This window comes from Carcharhinus amblyrhynchos, chromosome 18, assembly GCF_965287045.1.
Source record: "Carcharhinus amblyrhynchos chromosome 18, sCarAmb.v2.hapA, whole genome shotgun sequence".
NCBI classification, from domain to species: domain Eukaryota; kingdom Metazoa; phylum Chordata; class Chondrichthyes; order Carcharhiniformes; family Carcharhinidae; genus Carcharhinus; species Carcharhinus amblyrhynchos.
The window spans coordinates 17,791,266-17,811,132 of NC_137341.1; the positions used below are offsets into that span (position 1 = coordinate 17,791,266).

Sequence of the window (19,867 nt, forward strand, 5' to 3'; positions counted from 1 at the left end):
CAGAAAACTACACATTTGAGTAATTTCAAAAGATAGGAAAGTTTATATTTACATTGCGGCTTTCACAATTTCAGACAGTTCCAAAGCACTTTACAGCCAATAAAGTGTTTTGAAGTGTAGTCACTGTTATAACGCGGGAAACATGGGAACTAATTTGAACAAGCTCCCACAAACAGTAATGAGATAATGAACCTTTCAGTGATGTTGGTCAAGGGATAAATATCAGCCAGGATATTGGGTAACTCCCAAACTCTTATTTGAAATACTGCTGTGGGGTCTTTCATGTCCATTTCAGAGAGAGCAGAAGGGGCTTTAGTCTCATCTGAAAGATGCCAGCCTCGTGCCCACTGGCAAAACAGGGCTGGTAACAAGACGACAGGTGAGAAACCAGGTAAAAACCTGTTTTTTCATTCATCGCCCAATCTTGCAAGCCAGTAAGATTGTCCCTATTGTGTCTGTTACGATGGCCATGGGGACTCACCAATAGATCTTCCTGTGGATCTCACAGACTATGAGCTCCCTATTAGGCAAGTGGAGGCTTGTCCAATCTGAAATGAGCGGCAGGGTCCACCCAGGCCGACGTTCAAAAGACTTTGGGGTTGACCTACATCATGTAGCTGCTGAACAGAATCCTACACACACTAAATAAATCACATAATCCCTACAGTGCAGAAAGAGGTCATTCGGCCCATCGAGTCTGCGCTGATATCAATCCCACCCAGGTCCTGTCCTTGTAACTCCACAAAATCCCCCTAATACTAATGGGCAATCTCACCCAGACCTATTCCCTGTAAACCAAATTATTTACCCCGTTAATCCCCCTAAACTATATACCTTGGGACACTAAGGGACAACTTAGCATGGTCAATCCATCTAACCTGCACATCTTTGGAGTATATGAGGAAAACAGAGCACCTGGAGGAAACCCATGCAGACACGGGAAGGATGTGCAAATTTCACACTCAATCAACCGAAGCTGGAATTGAACCTGGGTCCCTGGCGCTGTGAGGCAGCTTGGTGGCACAGTGTCAATTGTTCCCAAAGTGCAAATGCCAGACTAATGTATCTAAGTATATATCTCTATTTTTTTTCTTACTGTGACTGCCACCCTAATTATAATTGGAAATTGGAAGAGTAGGAAATCATTGCACATACATGTACATACCCGTGATTAATTTTTACTGCACCAGTTAAATTCCTATCACGCAATAATTCTTCACTCAATATCAGCAAAGGCCATTCTGCATCCAGTTATTGTTCCAGAATCATCACATAATTTACGTTACAATCCTAATGATTTTACTAGACAACAGGCACTTCTTCTCCCAAAGATGTGAGAACTCAACAGGCAAGCATGAAGGGGACTATCACAATGCCACCCCCTCAGAGCTGTCCTTATTCCTGAAACTTATCAGGGCCTGAGGGATCATGCACACACCAGTTCACTGTGCATTAAATGAAGCATCTAATCTTTAGGTCAGAAATCTAACTGCATGTAATAAAACAAGTGGAATCATATCTGCAAGCCTGGAACTTTACAAAATTTTATCTGACAATTCCATCAAAATTCACAGCCCACTAATCCAGTAATCCTCTGCTGTTATGAGCACCGCTGTGCTAAGAAGCAAAAGGTTGTTCAAAATAGAGCATTTCAACACAACATTGCAACCAGTCCACTGCAGCATCGCGGAAACTAATTTAATTGGAGAAAGAGGCAGAAAATCTTCAAGAAACACACAATCTTCATAAGCAAATGGCTTTTGATTTTTTTTTTGAAATTGTATCTCATATCACTGACAATGAAAAGAAAATGGAGGGAGGGTGGCACTGGGAATTACTTTTTAATCAGCGTTGTAAAAATATCAAGTGTCTTTTACTTGACATACGATCTCTGGATAGCAGCCAAGCACCTCCAGGTCATTTCCCAGCTTCTGGGTCACACCAATAATCTCAACAAGAAGGAACCAGGTATGGTTGGAAGCAGTTCCTTTGGAAGTCTATTGGGAGTTTAAGACTCTAAATTGGCTCCAGGATCTATCCAAACTTGTCAGACTGTGGATGAAACTTGCTACTCACTGTTTACAGAGAGTATCCAGCAGTTAGAATTAAAATAAATCCCTTCTTTTATCTGTCTTCTTTCTTTAAATTTCAGGCATGAGATTTCTGTTCAACTGGCAAGGAAGAGAGAAGAACAAATGAGAGGGAAGTATAGAGAGAGAGAGAGAGAGAGAGAGAGAGAAATGCACAGGAAATCAGGGTACAAAATGAAGTTAGGGATGCAGAGACACCAGAATATAAGAAACAATAAAACATCAGTGAAATATACATTCAGAATGGCTTGAGCTCCAAAACTGTGAAACCTACGGGAACCCATTCATTCTGAATAGTTTTTTTTTGCTGGTGATAAAATTGGAACATCTATGTCAAGGAATCGGAAGAGAGGGGAGGACAAAGAGGGGCAAAGAAAGAATGAGGAAATGCAAGTCAAGCAGGCAGAGGTAAAGAAACCAAGTTTTTTAAAAAGTTCCCAAGTGATGTCTTAGGTGGATTGGCCATGCTAAATTGTTCCTTAGTATCCAAAAATGTTTAGGTTAGGTGGATTAGCTTATGGTAAATGCGCAGGTATCTCCATTACAAAAACCATATTCCCCCAACTCACCATCTTCAATTTTAAAAAGTTCCACCCATTCTCTGATCGATATAAAAGGAACAAAAATCCTTCACACCTCCCCCACACTTCTAAACATACCGTTAGTCCTTTTAGAAACGTACATCATGACCAACACTGTGGTGTAGCCAAGAATGCAAGAATGCAGGGGTTTATGCAAGAAGGCACCCAAGAGAAACAGACACAGTTGATATAATCGTGAACATATTGTTACAAATGCAAGGTTTTGTACAATTGTTAAATTCTGAGACTGTATCTTTAACTTATGGAAAAATGGAGGAATGGGGAGGGCGGGGGGGGCAGTCATGTGGCTGTTCTGTATATTGCTGACAATAAGCTTGGGTGGCTTGGTTGTTAAAGGGCAGGTGGGGGCGGGGGGGTGCTTTACTGGGAAGGGGATGCAAGATATTTGTATATTGTGAACAATGGCCAGAACAGCTGTGCTAAAGTGGAGACGCTATTAGGCCTGGAATTTTTTTCACTCCCATTCCAGGGGATAGGTCATATCCACACCCCACAATTCAGACACAAAAAAAAGACTAGAAGTTGCAATTTTACTTCAGGTGGATGAAATGGATTAGAAGTTGGGTCCACTGCCCCGAGAATGAGTGGGAAGATTGCCAGATGCAGAGACAGGCTGGGTGCAAAGCCTTGTTTCTGTGCTCTGGCAATTTGTTGAATCTATTTTTAAAATTATGAATGAAACAAAAAAGCCTCCAGCTTTCTCACTCCCCAATACACTCCCCATGCCGCATCATGCCCCCCACTCAGTCTATGCTCTTACCTCCTCTATCCATCCCTATGCCAACCCCACATGCCAATCATCTCCATAGCCCTTAATCACTGCTATGCCAATTTACTGTCAATTCATGCTGTCACCTTCTTCCCCTACCCCATCCCCCCATGCCAACTCACGTATCCACCTGATGATGTCATTATTGAAAAATCTGATTTAAAAAATATAGAATCTCCTTCAACTCACCTCTTAGAAAATAAATATTTCTACCCTATAACCACTTGCAGTTTTCAGACAAATTGCTCCCTTAACAGACATTTCACTGTGATAATGTTAGGTCGCAAAATCAGTCATGCAGCAGAAATGTTATGATAGCCCTCAGTCTTGTGTCAAAAGAGTGAAATATCTCACAATTTTTGAAAATTTATAGTCTAGGAGAAATAAATCATTTGATAGCTCGACAGTTCTTTCATAGCTTTGACAGTTCTTTGTCAGCTCCAATACATTTATGCACTTATGTGAAATCCTGTTTACAATCCCAAAGAGTGCCCAGGACCATATGCAAATGGGTACTTTACCTCTCCAAAAGTATACCCTGGCTATCCAAATGAATCCACATTATACAGTTCAGCTCCTGCAGGTTTAACCTGCACACATTGGGTTTCAGCCATCTACCTCACCAAAATCACGAGTGTGGAAGCAGTTGCTGATTTAAATGGACAACTGCCTCCATGAACCATATAGGTGCTTTTTGGAACTCACCTCCATTTCCCCCTTCACCAAGAAAATGGCAGAGGCCAAGTATGAAGATGGGACTACTGGATTCTGGCCCCTCCTGACATTTTCACACAAAATTCAGGCCCTGATCTTCAAGTCCCAAGGAGGTGTAAGGAATATGAGGGTCCAGAAAATAGCTAATTAGCATTTCTACCTGAGGAACCCGTTGCAGAATTGGTGCAGATTTTCCTAAATATCACTGAATCTCAGACAGAAAAGTAGTAATAAATCTTTATTGTTCACCATACAAAATAAGGCTGAGTGTCCAGGCTTGGACTGAAAAAAACCAAGATCAGAAGTGTTCAAATGAAACTGGAAGATTCACTTAGCTTGGCTAGAGGGAGGGAGGAAGGAATCTCCAGAGTGACCCACATTGTGAAAATCAGTTCAGGGAATAGAAATTATCCAGCCTGAAAACAAATTAAGAGCTACGAATTACTTTAGACCGGTCTCTGAAGAAGTGGTACCTACTTAAACAACAGTGTACAGAGGGTCCATATTTTAAGTCACCCCACCTGATATTTATTTTTAACATCTTTTCTTCTTTCAGGGCTGTTTTTCCAATTTTTGTCACCACTTTAATTTTAGGTTATTTGCACTCCAGCCCCACTGGCTCCAACTGCTGCCAGAGACAGGGGCTCACCCCGCACATTTGTCAGGAAGAGATCCAGCGGCCAAGCTCCAATGAAGCTTCAAATTGGGAGCTGGCCAGAGCCTGGGCTTGGTGGGTCACTGCCATGGGCTCGCTGGAAGTTAAGATCAGGAAGATCCTAACCCCAACCTAGCCCATGGCAGTGGTGAGGCAAAGTGGGAAAGAAGGCAGACAGATAGAGCAGGAAAGCAAGGGAAAGCAAGGCAGCGAGAGACAGAAAGAAAGAGGGAAAGGGGAGCAAACAAAGTTGAACTGAGTTTCAGGAATGCTGGGGTCTAGCACAGAAGCTATGCTACTCAGGGCTTGTGTGGGTGATTTGCTGTTATCTAAATTGATTTTAGTCAGTATTTTTGTTAAATTCACTGATCTTTTTACAAGTTATTCCAGCTAAGAATGCACAGTGCTGCGCACATATGATACAGTATTTTGATTGTACTTGGGTTCCTTCAGACTAGTACAACAAAATTTCAACTTTAATACTAACTACTACAGGAATCCATGATTCACATGAATTTGTTTCATTTAAAGTCATGATTTTCAGGAACGCAGCCACAACTTTAAGTGAAGGTTTACAAGAATCGTAGAGAGTTTTTTTTCATTTTAAAATGATAAATGGAGTATCATTTCTGTACTGAAAAATAGTGCTTAGTCAATGTTGCTTTTAGTTAGTTGGTTACAGTAAAAGACTTAAACTTTAAAATCTAGCTGTATCATTCTTTCATCCATTCACTGGAAGTTCAAATTTTTTTGAGAGTTCTCAATGGGGATCGTAACAATGTATTTGGGTTATTTTTATACACTGAGTTTTACTGTAGATTGAACAGTCTGGCTTGAGCTGTGTCTGGTCTTATAAACATTGCCAGTGGCTGGATAAAACAGTTCCAGAAGTGTTTGAACTGCTCAATGCACTATTGAACTAGCAAGAAAAGAAATATTCCATGTCACCCCATCCAAAATTGCTCCTTTCTTAAAATAACCTAGTTGGTCAGCTAAATGCCAGCACCGTGATCTAATTACAGACAGAAAGAGCTATAGGAATACAGATGATGTCATTTTACTACAATATCTAATTAGTTAGACACTCCCTTGATATTAGATCAGTCCCTTATTCTATATTTAGTATAGCTGTACAGTTCAGCAGAACCCCTAAAAGGAAAGTACTATACCATAATTAAATTGGTACTCAGGGGTACAGTTCACAAAAGGAACAGCCAGGCAGGTCACAATGTTCCAAGTGCCTTTTCCAGGGTATGCTGAGCTTAGGTGATATGGGGAGGTGACAATTGGGACACAACAATTGGTCTCACGTGACCTGGCTATAGGGAGAGGGAAAGGGAAGGGGGTGGGAAGAGGGAGGGAGAGAGAGAGAGAGAAAAGAATCAGCCAGGCTTTTTGCTCCAAATCAATATCAAATCAACACTTGTGTAACCATGGATGGGAGCTGAGGTCAAGTTCAGCTGCTTGCCAAGTGAACCTGCCAACACATTCTATTCAGGTTTACATGCAAAGAACTGCCACTGAAACCAAAACAGTAGTTAACGTCTTCAGAGAAGGATTCACAGGATTTTAGTGATATAGTAAGAGGCCACTCACTGTCCCCAGAGTTTGACTCTTTAATACAGCAATTCAAATCTGATCCCACTGCCTTGCTCTGTCCCCTCAACCTTGTCTTTTTCAAAATGGGAGAATACTGGAAGAGGAGGAAAAAATAAAAATGAAAGATCACTCATCTTTTTATAACCTGATGTTCATAAATGTTGTTTTGTGAAGTGAATGGATCATCAGAAACAATTTTATGTAAGTGACAGCTTCCATGAATCCAATAGCTGATCTGCTGTTTGACTTGTTCACCTTATATCCAGCTGGTTACAACCTTCAACCATTTTACTGACATCAATCTATTTATAGAGACACAAAGAATTTCACACTACACATAGGCAACTGCAAAGGAAATAAATAACTTACTCTAACCAGCTGAGTGCATTCTGTGCTGTGCAACAACATAAAGCTTTTAATAGGAATTTTTTTTAGGTCAGCTCTTAGATCAATCAAATTTCAACAAGAGAAATGACTGGGTGCCTCTTTAATATCAGCTCAGTCTGCCAGCTCCTGTCAACTCCCCACATGATTACAGAAATTAGCTTTTGGCTTCAATAATATGAACCTTGCAGAACTTAGAATTCTTTGGGGATGTCTGCAATTGTCACCATCATCACGAGCACAGAATGTAAACTCTTGAAACTGCACAGAAAACGTACTACTAAAGGATTTTATCCCCAAGAGTTTCCAGCACCCTCTTAAACAATGTGGCCTTTCTCAGTCTGAAAGTTCCATCACTATCAATCTCACCTTTTATATATCTCACCCTTTACTCTGGCTTTTGCCCTTTGGCTTTCAACATCCCATTAATTTCTCCAGTGTCATAAATTCTGAAACTATTTCCATCTCTCTTTTCTCTTTACTTTTCACTACAGAAGAGGACAAATGATGAAAAACTGCATTTAACTGAAGAATTTTATGTTCATTTGCAACAAAATCAATTGCAGATGCTAGGATAAGTACCTCAGAGGCACTTACGTGCTATCACTTCCACTGCTCTTCTTGAATATTTTCAATATTGTACAAGTTGATAAAATATGAGGCAAACCAGACAGGCTCAATTTGAGATGTGAGCACCTGGAACCAATAAAACTCTTGAATATTTCACTTGGTCAACACTTGAGGTACAGTTCACTACCTGTCCCATTACTACTAATCTTAGAGAAATCCTTGTACATCACTTTCATCAATGTAGGTTTATCAATCAGTGCAGATTTATAGCCCAATTTAATAGAGCCCAAGGCACTAGCACAATGCAAATCCTCATGCTTCCTTATCAATGAATTCAGCAAGAAGTGATAGCTAATTATTATCTATCATTCTTTCTCCATCTTCCTGTTTCAAGAATTTGCCAAACCTTTTCCAAGACAGTGTGCGTTATCTTCAGGCAAACAGAGGTCAAGAAGTATAATTTACCTCAGGTCTCAAAGTTCTTTACAACCAGTGAAGGACTTTGAAGTGTTGTTACTGCTGCAATGTAGGAAATGAAGCAACTAATTTACACACACCCAGTTTCCACAAATATTAACAGGATAATGACAAGATCAACTGTTTTAGTGAAATTGGTTGAGGACTAAAGATTAGTCATGCTGGGGAGAATTTACAAGCTCTTTGTCGAAATATTAACACAGGATCTTTAAAATCCACTTCTGGTTATAAAACCTAAAGAAATCCCACTAATTCCATTTAAAATTAACAGGTACAGATGGTAAAGCATCTCTAGCACTGTATTTTACCAGGACATCAGACTAATATGGGGATCCATTTTGAATAATACAAATTAAAGGTTAAAAATAACAGAAAATTCTTACTCTATCTCCAATTGTAATACAGGCTTTTGAATCCAGATCACGGGGTGGCCTAAAAAATAAATTTGAACAGAATATGTTTAAGTTCACAATAAATGTACTATTTGCACAAAAAAGGGTGACATCACTGTTCGACATGTTAAGTAATAAAGAGGACATTAACAAAGAGCAAACATTCTGCATGGCAGCTTGCAAACTTGTGAAAAAAAACACCATGAAGATCTCAAAAGAGAGTGTGCAAAATGATAAATAGACATATAAAATCTACATTCCGCCAGATCTAGGAGTATTCTCACAGTACAGTAGCATTCAAATAAAAACATATCTGAAAGAAGACTGCAGTGGAGTCTAAGGGAATAGAAGTCACGGGAAGGTAGATAAAGAAACAAGTCATTGGGCTCCTGGCAGTTCAGAGAAAAAAAAATTGGTCACATCTAGACGTGTTCCTTCCTGGTCTGTTACCCTGAATGGTGAGTCAGAAAACCCCAAGCCAAATCTCACTGCCTGCTTGATCCCTTGAATAGAGAGTTAGTGTCTCCATTGAACAAGACCCAAAACAATGTCCTCAAAGCCAAATTCCAGTCACTATCCGGACAGCTGAGAAAATTCAGTGGGGTTTGAACAGTTTCTATCTATCAACTTAGCCTGAAGAACCCGTAAACGTCCCTCAAATTCTTGGCTCACTCAGTTTCTGGAAAATCCCAAAGAAAAATGACCACCCGAGCCACATTATCAAAGAAGTACTATCATTCTAGTGGGGAACAGGCATGCTGTCAAGTCTGAGTAGTGAGTTCCACTCAAAGGCAAATATGGAATTGCTTATACGTGAGATGAGTCTTCTGGTAGTTGTATGGGAAATTAAGAGGATTCTGGCCAAAACAAAATTGGAATGAGAAGAAATATTTTACGCAGCAGTGATTTGGAATGCAATACGCATAAGGGAGGTGGAAGCAGACTCAAACGTAAAACTTTTTTTAAAAAAAATGTGCTAGCTGTGAGATACACAGGGATGAGGGCTCATTAAATGGTTCTTTCAAACAAGGTGTAATAAGCCAAATGGTAATCAGCATTGTTTGATTTTAAGTTTCAAAGAAATCCTATAATGCCCTATTAATAATAAGATTTTTTTGATATTATTATTTGGGGCCGCACAGTGGTTAGCACTGCTGCCTCACTGCACCACAGACTTTGGTTCGATTCCCAGCTTGGGTCACTGTCTGTGCGGAGGTCTGCATTTCTGCCCATGTCTGTGTAGGTTTCCTCCGGGTGCTCCAGTTTTCTCCCATAGTACAAAGGACTTACTGGCTTGGTGCATCGGCCATGCTAAATTCTCCCTCAGTGTACCTGAACAGGCGCCAGAGTATGACAGCTGGGGGATTTCCACTGTAATTTCAATGCAATGTTAATGTAAGCCTACTTGTGACACTAACTAATAAGCTTAAACCTAAGCTTTAAACTTAAACATATGTTGCAGAAGCTGGAAATCTTAAATTAAAAACAGAAAATATTGGAAATGCATAGTACATCAGGCACGTGGGTGGTGAAAGAAACAACATAAATGTTTTAAGTTGACAAAAGATCATCGACCTGAAATGCTGCTCTCTCCACAGATGCTGGCAAACTAGTGTTTCCAATATTGTCTGTTTTTATTAAAGATTGTTTTCTTGTTTGCCGAGAGCAAATTTATACGAAAAATCCAATACTGTGTATACTTGATCACTATAAAGAACTGATATTTCTTTCCATTAGAGAAATGCTTTGTTGAATAGAGAATATGTAATAAGTGTATCTTTTGTCTGATGTGATGTCAGTGAAGCCAGGCTTCCATCGCCAACACTCTTACTTATCATAGTGAATAAAGCACTGTTTCTGCAGCTACAATCACACAGGTCCAGCCCAGGGGTCCTCTGACTACTGGCCCGAGTACAGACAGCTGCTTTTAAACTCCTGCTGCTCCTTTCCCAATGGGCAAGCCTCTGCTCATTTAATAGTGGAACTCATACTCAAACGCACACGGGTATCTATCGACAATCCCCCATGGCCATCCTAACATCCCTTGCCTCTCAACTCCATTTCTTCCCAACACTCCCACTTGGGAAAACCTTTCCCTCTGCTTGGCAATCAACCTGGGGTTGATTGAAGATGGGACTGGACCTGGGGATGTGAACTAAATTGGAGATCACCACTTTCAAAGGGAGTGCCATAGAGACACTGTTTCAGGTTCTTCCTGGGGCCCTGCTTCAGATAGGGCACCAGTCTCTTCCACTTCAATCTCGGAATCCTTGACCTCATCACCCAGAGGTACAGATCTAGGGTTAGCTTCAAATTGTGGCCTAATACTGGCAGCAGCCATCTCCATGGTTGGTAATGAGGCCTGCATTGGCATGGGCTCCCTATTCCAGACAAGGTCTAGGTACTTCCTTATAACTTTGCCCTGCACTTTTACTTGATAAAACACAGGTCCTGTTTTATTTCCATTATGATCCCAGGAACCCAACTGAGACCGTTGCCAAGATTCCTCATGTGAGCCAGATGGCTGATTTTGAATGCTTTTTCTGTTCTTGCAGAATCATAATTTTTCTTTATGTTCTCTTGTCGGGCCTCCACCTGTCAAGCTCTGGAACAGTAAATTCAATCTTTTCTGAAGCATGCATTCCATTAACAATTCCGCATTATCCCATGGAGTTGGTGCCTCCTTAATGACTTTTACCTTGTCCTCTACCAGAAGACGACCCTTGCTATCCACCTGATAGCCTAAAAAGTCACAGCACTTGCTTGGAAGACACATTTTTCCCTCTTCATGGCAACTTCGGAGAATCTCCATAAGACATCTTCCAGATTTGCTATATGTTCACGTTCGAAAGATCCTGTGACCAAGATGTCATCCAGGTATACCACTACTGGCGTAAACCTTAGAATATGTTCTCCATGGCCCGTTGAAAAACGGTACATGGTGTTGCCACCCCAAAAGGGCAAGTTAGTACACTTGTACAATCCTTTGCGTGTATTAATTGTCTCATACTTCCGGCGAAGCTCATTCAATTCAATTTGGAAATATGCATGGCTCATGCCAACTTATTTGGCTGCCTGGTAATTGGATTACAAGTGTTCAATTCAGGGCATGGTTTATTTAACAAGTTCAGAAACCCATTTGACACTGAGCTGATAGTTTTCACAAAGTCGGAATGACTTATCTGGCTTGAGGAAAGGGACAGCAGGTGTGGCCCAGTTCACAGATCTGTATATGTCTTATTATGCCAGTCATTCCATGCGTTCCAGTTCCGACTGTACTTTGGCCAATCAGGAGTATGGAACTGATCTCGCTCCAAAACATTGGCACACGTTTCCAGGAAGTCCAGAATTAGAGGTGACCCTTCTTGGGTGGGGGTCGACATCATGATGACCAAAAACAGAGGGAGTTGATGATCCAGAGTCCCCGAATGCTTGCTGCACATTCAGGAGGGTGCTGCTAACTTGAAGTGAGGAAGGGGCTGTGATGCTCTTCAGAGATACTGCAAAATTCTGTCTCGCTCTGGCTGATGGCAGCTCGCAGACTCCTGTGGCTTGGACCATTTCAAAGCAATAACACGTAGAATCAGTCATCTCTCCTGATGCTGTCTTGGGGAACTGGGGAGTTGGTTAAAGGATTCCCTGTATCATTATTGAGTCCTGTCACTGTGAGGAAAGCACATGCACCAAAATGACATTATCACAGAGGGTATGGTGGTGGTGCTGTAAGTCTGAATGCTGTAAGTCTTGAGATGTGCCTTTGCTATCACCAATCAGTGGAGACCAGGCAGCCTAAAACTGGTTGACAAAAGTGAGCTTTAATACACAGTGAAATCAAATATATACAAATGTCAATGCTCCACATCTCTAAATGCTTATCATCTTTGCTCATGCTGGTCAACTATAATTTCTTAATCCTCAAAACTAAATCACTATGTCTAGGCGTCTCTCTAAGATTTGTTTCTGAGTCGTAGCGGTCTGCTGTCTGTCATGCCCTGCTGCCTGTGATGACCTCAGTGGGTGTCCTCTGAAGGATTAGAACCTGGAAAGTTCTAGCCTACTTGCAGGTGGCACAGGTATTGTGATGCCATCCTGTTCTGTCTGCTGGGCTGAAGGCACCTCAATCTCTGGATGGAGTGAGCGAGATGAACTGGACACTCCCAGTTGAGGCCGCCCTCACGTGTGCTGAACTTGACTATCAGTTTCTGCTCAGCGATTCTGCACTGTCGTGAAGGCCGGAATCTTGGATTCATATCTCACGATCTGTAACTCCCACAACTTGCCTGGGCTTGCAAAATCTTACTAACTGTCCTGACTGGAGACAATACACACCTCTTTAACCTGTCCTTAACCCTCTCTCCACTCACATTATTGTACCTTTAAGACTTGATTATCTGTAAAGACTCGCATTCCAACCATTATCTTGTAAATTGAGTTTGCGTCTACATATGCCCTGTTTGTGAACAAAACTCCTTACTCACCTGAAGGAGCAAGACTCTGAAAGCTTGTGCTACCAAATAAACCTGTTGGACTTTAACTTGGTGTTGTGAGACTTCTTACAACACTACAATGAGACAAGCATTGTGGACTTCCATTTCTGAGCAGTTCAAGAAAGATTCTCATTTAGAAAACACTAATATACTTGAACATGAAACACTGAGGCTGGGAATCCCCAACACCACTGGCAATGGAGAAAACTATACATGCATAATCTTCATACATGTGGTTGTTTTAATGTCATAATATGGAAATAGTTTTTGTAGCTGAACTCTTCTCAATGTTTGGAAAGGCTCAAAAAAACACCTACAGCTAGAAACAAAATTATAATCTCCTGGGCAATATTTCCTTTAAATTAACAGCAAATCAGAAGGTACCAAGCAGACCATTCATAAACCTTCAAGATATTGCAGGTGTGCACAAATTATAGGTACCATAAGTGAAATGCACAGATCACATCCAACAATACAAGTTAAAATGATCTCTGCTCTTGAGGTGGTTCATCGCTTCCCTAGTGATGCCTCACTTCTAGGTCTGTTGCCAGTTGAAACATTACAATGCAGATGTGGAAAGAAGGTTCCAGATGTTAACCAGTTATAAATGACCATCTATCTATACAACTGGTCAGTGCAGACACAACCGATGTTCTGGAATATTTCACATTCAGGCCTTCATTATGCGAAGAATTACTGTAGCAATCTCTCCCAGCAGCTTGGAAAGATTGTCCAGCTTGTGGCTGGCTATACCAATGTGGAAAATTCGAAGTTGAATCCCTAGTCTATACCAAGTTACCTGAACTTAGTCACCATTATGCAAGTACAGTGCAACCATTGGTTTTAGTCATGGTCGCATTCTTGGTTGTTACATGAGCAGCCAATGGAGCCTGGAGCTAGATCAAATTCTGATATTCTCTCAATCAAACACAACAGTTACCTTCATTAATTATACTTATTGTACATCAATACATTAACAGCAATCACTTGGGAAAGATACTGAAGAAGACAAGTATCACTGAATCCAGGTCAGTAGCTCTTATGGAGAAGGGAATGAGAAATTGTCGATTAAAGGCTTCCGATTGCCAGCATATTATTTAAATATTTGGAACATGTTGATTAAATTTGAGAGACAAGTTAAACCAAATTATGCACAAGTTGAGAAAAAAACCAAAGGTTTGAAAGATTAACAATTAAATAGCTTCAATATTTTCTTTCCACTGGGGTTTCATATGATCCACATTCCCCTCACTTTGAGAAACAAACATCTGACAACACAAGTTGCATTGCCTCAACATCCTGCAGAGGCCTTTTTTAAAACACATACTAAATGAGAACTCAACAACACAGGATTATCTGTGAATAAAATTAGTCCTCACTGAAATGTATGAGAAATAATTTAAGAAATATCTATGGTGTAGTATTTAAGTCTAGTCAAACGTTCCACCAGTGGATGTGAGAACCACTATAAAGACCAAATAGTTCTCCAATTCCCAGTCTGTAGAGATAATCACAGCAATCTGATCTGTATGGCTTATGTTAGGCAGTGCCTTGCTCCACATAGGCCATCAGTGGCGCATTGTGCTGTACACGCGCGCACGCACACAGACACAGACAGACACACACACAGACAAAAATACAACTCCAGTTTAGAAAGAGATTTTCTTACGTGGGGCTGGTAACTGGCTGTTTGAAGACATTATCATCGATTTTTAAATTAGGTTTTTTCTTCACTTTTCCTGTAAAACAAACAACAGGAAAGTTAAAATTCAAAACAGTACAAGATTTCACATTCATTTCATAGTAAAAGGTTTTGACATTGGTCACTTTCCCTTTCCAGTTGCACTTATGCAAATTACTTTGTTTATTTTTTGTTGCAAATGCAATAACAATTTTGACTCTTTAGATGCATAAGTTAGCACAAATACTTATGCATATTATTAAATCCCTTACTCTTCGCACACTTTGAAGCGATTCAACTGAAACTTTCAAAAGGGTATGGAATAAATACCTGAAGAGGTAGAAGTTCTAAGGGCAAGAACGAGAAATAAGCAGGTAATCTCTTCACAGGGCTGGGCAGTATAGTGGCATAGCAGTTAGTACTGCTGCCTCTCAGCACCAGGGACTTGGGTTCAATTCCGGCCTTGAGTGACTGTGTGGAGTTTGCACATTCTGTCATTATGTCACATTATGTCAGCAAGTGTTTCCTCTGGGTGCTCTGGTTTCCTCTCTCAGTCCAAAGACGTGTCGGTTAGATGGATTGGACATGGCAAATGCACAGGGTTATAGGGATAGGGTGGAGGGGAAGGCCCCAGGTGGGATGCTCTTTCAGGGAGTCAGTACATACCCGATGGGCCAGATGGCATCTTTCTGCACTATAGGGATTCTATGGTTGGTTCAATGGTTCGCATATAGATACGATGGGGAAAATGATCTTGTCTGAGCTGCCAAATTATATTTATTATCTATTTGTGGTGTTTAAGATGATTAAATGAGTTGACGGGCTAGATAGAAACTATTTCCTATAGTAAAGACATACAGTACAAGGAGGCCTAATCTCAAAACTATACCTAGATCATTCAGAGTGATGTTAAGACTCAATTCCTCACAGACTAGTGGAAATCTCTCCACTAAAAAAGCTGCTGAGACTTGGAGCCAATTGAAAATTTCAAAGCCAAGAATGATAGATTTTTGTTAGATGGGGTGTTAAGTGTTACAAAATCCTAGGTAAATGCAGTTAAGTTATGATTCGACTGAATGTTGGGAACAGGCTAATGCAATAATGCATGCCGTTCTTACTGGAACCTGATAGAAGTCTACAAGATTATGAGGGCCATGGATAGTGGGTAGTCAAAAGCTTTTTCCCAGGATGGAAAATTACTAGAGGGGCAAGATTTAAAGGACATGTATAATAAGTTTTTTTTTTAAACAGAGGGTGGTGGGTGCCTGGAGTCGCTGCCGGGGGAGGTAGTAGATACGATAGTGCCTTTTAAGGGCCATCTTGACCAATACGTGAATAGAATGGGAATAGAGGAATATGTGAATAGAATGGGAATAGAGGAATATGACCCCTGGAAGGGTGGCAGGTTTTAGTTCAGATGGGCAGCACAGTCAGTGCAGGCTTGGAGGGCTACAGAGCCTGAGCTGTCATTTTCTTTGTTCTGAAGTGGCTAAATAGCCTACATCTATTATGTTCACATTACAGCTGCTTTGTATTATGAGCATTTAAACTGAATTAAATATGAGCAGCATTTGAAGCATTTTTTCCCCTTTTATTCAGTTATTCCATAGTTATGATGCAATTATGATTACATAAAATTACTCCACCCCCACTCTGTCTTTAAAGAGTATTGGATTACTCAATGTTCACTGTGCACCATTGCTATTGTTCCTCAGCCCCATCCCAATGAGTCATCTGCTTCAGTCATCGGCACCTGACAGGAAATGTGTGATTTTCCTCCAGATAAAAATGATAAAAAAGAATGTTGGCACCTGCACATACAAAATTGCAATAATGACCTCCTGTTGTACTTAGCTATCAGATAGCTCTTCTGGAGGTATTACAACATTATAACATAGAACCCAGAAAGTCTGTAGATGTCAAAATAAAATATCCATCTCTGCTTTCTAAAAATTAACAATCGAGTGAATCTATTTTACAGTCATCAATTGAAGGATGTGCTGGGGATTAGAACATTTTACCAATTTTACCATCCACATAGCTTCTGAATCAAGCACTTCCCCAAGTCCCCTCTATGCCTCAAGATGTCTTAATTAGTGGGATGGTAGCATGCTGGCAATTATACCAGACTAGCAATCCAGAGACCCTGACTAATGTTCCAGAGACTGAAGTTCACATCACAGCATGGCAACTAGGGGAATTTAGAAACATAGAAAATAGGTGCAGGAGTAAGCCATTCGGCCCTTTGAGCCTATACCACCAGTCAAAGAATGAAGAAAATTACAGCACAGCCAACCTGCCCTTCGGCCCTCCAAGCCTGCATCAACCATGCTGCCTGACTGAACTAAAACACCCTATCATATCCCTCCATTCCCATCGACGCCCCTTAACAGTCGCTATTGTATCTGCTTCCAATACCTCCTCCGGCAGCAAGTTCCAGGCACCCACCACCCTATGTATAAAAAAAACTAGCCTCGTACATCTCCTTTAAACCTTGCCCCTCACGCCTTAAAGCTATGCCCCCTAGTAATTGACTCTTCCACCCTGGGAAAAAGCTTTTGACTATCCATTCTGTCTGTGCCCCTCATAATCTTGTAGACTTCTATCAGGTCGCCTGTCAACCTCATTCATTCCAGTGAGAACAAACCAAGTTTCTTCAATCTCTCCTTACAGCTAATGCCCTCCATGCCAGGCAACATCCTGGTAAATCTTTTCTGTACCCTTTCCAAGGCCTCTACATTCTTCCAATAGTGTGGCGACCAGAACTGAACATTATATTCCAAGTGCAGCCTAACTGAGGCTCTATTAAGCTGTAACATGACTTGCCAATTTTTAAACTTGATACACCGGCCGATGAAGGCAAGCATGCCGTATGCCTTGTTGACTACCTTCTCCACCTGCATTGCCACTTTCAGTGATCTGTGTACCTGTACACCCAGATCTCTCTGCCAGCAATACTCTTAAGGGCTCTGCCATTTACTGTATATTTCCTATCTTTATCAGACCTTTCAAAATGCATTACCTCACACTTGTCTGGATATGAACATGCTCAATATGATCATGGCTGATCATGCACTCTCAGTATCCCATTCCCACTTTCTCTTCATATCCTTTGATCCCTTTAGCCACAAGGGCCACATCCAGCTCCCTCTTGAACGTATCATAACTTAATGATGATCGTGAAACTACAGATCTGTCATAAAAACCATTTTGGTTCACTTAATCTCCTTCAGAGGGGGAAATCTGCTGTTCTTACTCAGTGTGGACTAAATGTGACTCCAGAGCCACAGCAACCTGCTCTCTGAAAAGGCCTTGAAAGCCACTCAGTTGTCTCATTGCTACAAAAATGTCAAACAAGAATAAAACTGGATGGACCAGCCAGCATCAGCCTAGGCACAAGAAGCAACAATGGTCCATTCTGCCATTTGACCTTGTAATTCCTCTTGATTAATATCTGGGATCTTGTGTCAAAATTAGGAGAGCTGTCCACAGACGAATCAAGCAACAGCCTGAGACAGTAAAAATGGGAGCAGCACCGCTTGCCAGTTCCTCTCCAAGTTACCCACCATCCTGATTCGGAAATATATTGCTGCTCCTTTACTGTCGCTATTCAACATCCTGGAATTTGTTCTTTAACACCACTGTGGATGTACCTACACCACATGGACTACAGCGGTTCATGAAGGCAGCTCATCACCTCCTTCTCTAGAGCAAATCGAGAATGATAGCTGCTTTACGCCGAGTGTAAATTGGATACCAAGGCCCAAACTGACCAGAGGTGGAATGAAACTGAGATCTGGTGATCTGTGGTCAGGTCCTGAGCTTGGGCTGGATTTACTGTAACTGCAGCATCCGCAAATGGAATTTCATACTGTGCTTACCAGCAAATATTTTATTCCTGTTGAGCTTATTTTATTGCATGGATTTGCTTCTTTCCAGGCCCTTCTTACTTTTTTATGCAATTGGATGTATGGGGGTCTGCCAGGAGGAGGAAGAAAAACTGCTCTGTTCACTATGTCAGTGAAAATGGTAAGTCAGTTCATTTTGAGCACATTTAAGATATTGCTGGAAATATCAGCTTTATACCTCTACAATGCTGCAACATGAAGCAACTGGAGCAACTCCCCACAATTCACACCACACAATTCCTCCCAATGTCAATTTTATGTCAGAACTAAAAACAAGCCAGGAGAAGCACAACGGCCAACTTCTCTAATCAAAAGTTACCTAAACTATATCCATTTTTCAGTAGATTACATTGGACTGGAGGAGAACAAGGCATTGGAATCAATCAGAGATTGAACTAATAAAGATTAGCACAGAAGATCCCTTTGCTGTAAGCAACTCTGGCTTCATTTTGGGATTTTACTCTTATTTTGTTTCCAGGCCTGAACTTTCAGTTTCATTTCACTTAGTCTCAAAGTAAGTTTGACTTGCAATCTGAGGTCTTGTTGGTTTGGTTCCTAAATTTTAGTTACTTTTCTGGGTTGTTTTTAGTCAAAACTATTTTCATTGGGAATTTTTCAGAAGCTTCTTTTGAAGTGGACCGTTCAGAGGTAATAAACTGGGGTTTGATTAACAGAAAATCAAACAAAACCAACCTCCTACTGTTTCTTCTTCTTATTCAGGGCTGAGAAATCCATTTTTGACGTTTCAGCATTCTCTTCTATAAATTTGCAGACGTCCTTCATCGCATAATGTTATTCTTTTACCTCCAAATTCCCTCGTTTTTTTTTAAAATCAATTATCTTCATCTGGGCCTTTCCCACATCTTTCAACCATCTTAACTGACCGCACCAATCTTTTCTTCTTCTTATGCCTTTTCATTATGACTGACATATCTGTTGTATCATCTAACAGTTTCCTGCTCTCCTATTATGCAATATCTGAGTAATTCACTCCTGTCCCTCCTTGTTTCTTTTCTCTTTATCAATTCACTAGGAGACTTGCTTATATTTCAAGTTTAATAATGTCACAAGTAGGCTTACGTTAACACTGCAATGAAATCACTGTGAAAATCCCCTAGTCACCACACTCTGGCACCTGTTCAGGTATATTGAGGGAGAATTTAGCATGGACAATGCACCTATTCAGCATGTCTTTCAGACTGTGGAAGGAAACCAGAGCACCCAGAGGGAACAGGGAGAAAGTGCAGACTCTGCACAGACAGTTACCTAAGCCGGGAATTGAACCCAGTTCCCTGGTGCTGTGAGGCAGCAATGCTAACCACTTGCCACCATGCAGTTTGGATGAAAAGGATTCTACACTGTGTTCACAAATATTCCCAGTAAACAAAAAGAAAATACGTTTAACATCGTCTTATTTTTGAAATGGATGGTAGTCCAAACATTCCCTCAATCTTTGTTGGACCCACCTAAATTACCCTCAACAGAGCCATGGATAGCTATCTCCACCAAGATGTAGTTAGATTTTCAGTGTCAACCAAT

The 19,867-nt window shown here is 40.9% G+C and overlaps 1 protein-coding gene across 2 annotated transcripts in view; it reads right to left on the bottom strand.

Moving 5' to 3' along the window:
* Window positions 1-19,867, bottom strand: part of LOC145354875 (dual specificity mitogen-activated protein kinase kinase 3-like) — a 121,968-nt gene that overhangs the window by 46,090 nt on the left and 56,011 nt on the right. For both annotated transcript variants that reach the window (XM_080206435.1, XM_080206436.1), the window contains exons 2-3: window positions 14,409-14,478; window positions 8,244-8,292 (exon numbers count right to left, since the gene is read on the bottom strand). In XM_080206435.1, the coding sequence (XP_080062561.1) occupies window positions 8,244-8,292; window positions 14,409-14,478 (119 nt within the window). The remainder of the gene's footprint in view (window positions 1-8,243; window positions 8,293-14,408; window positions 14,479-19,867) is intronic.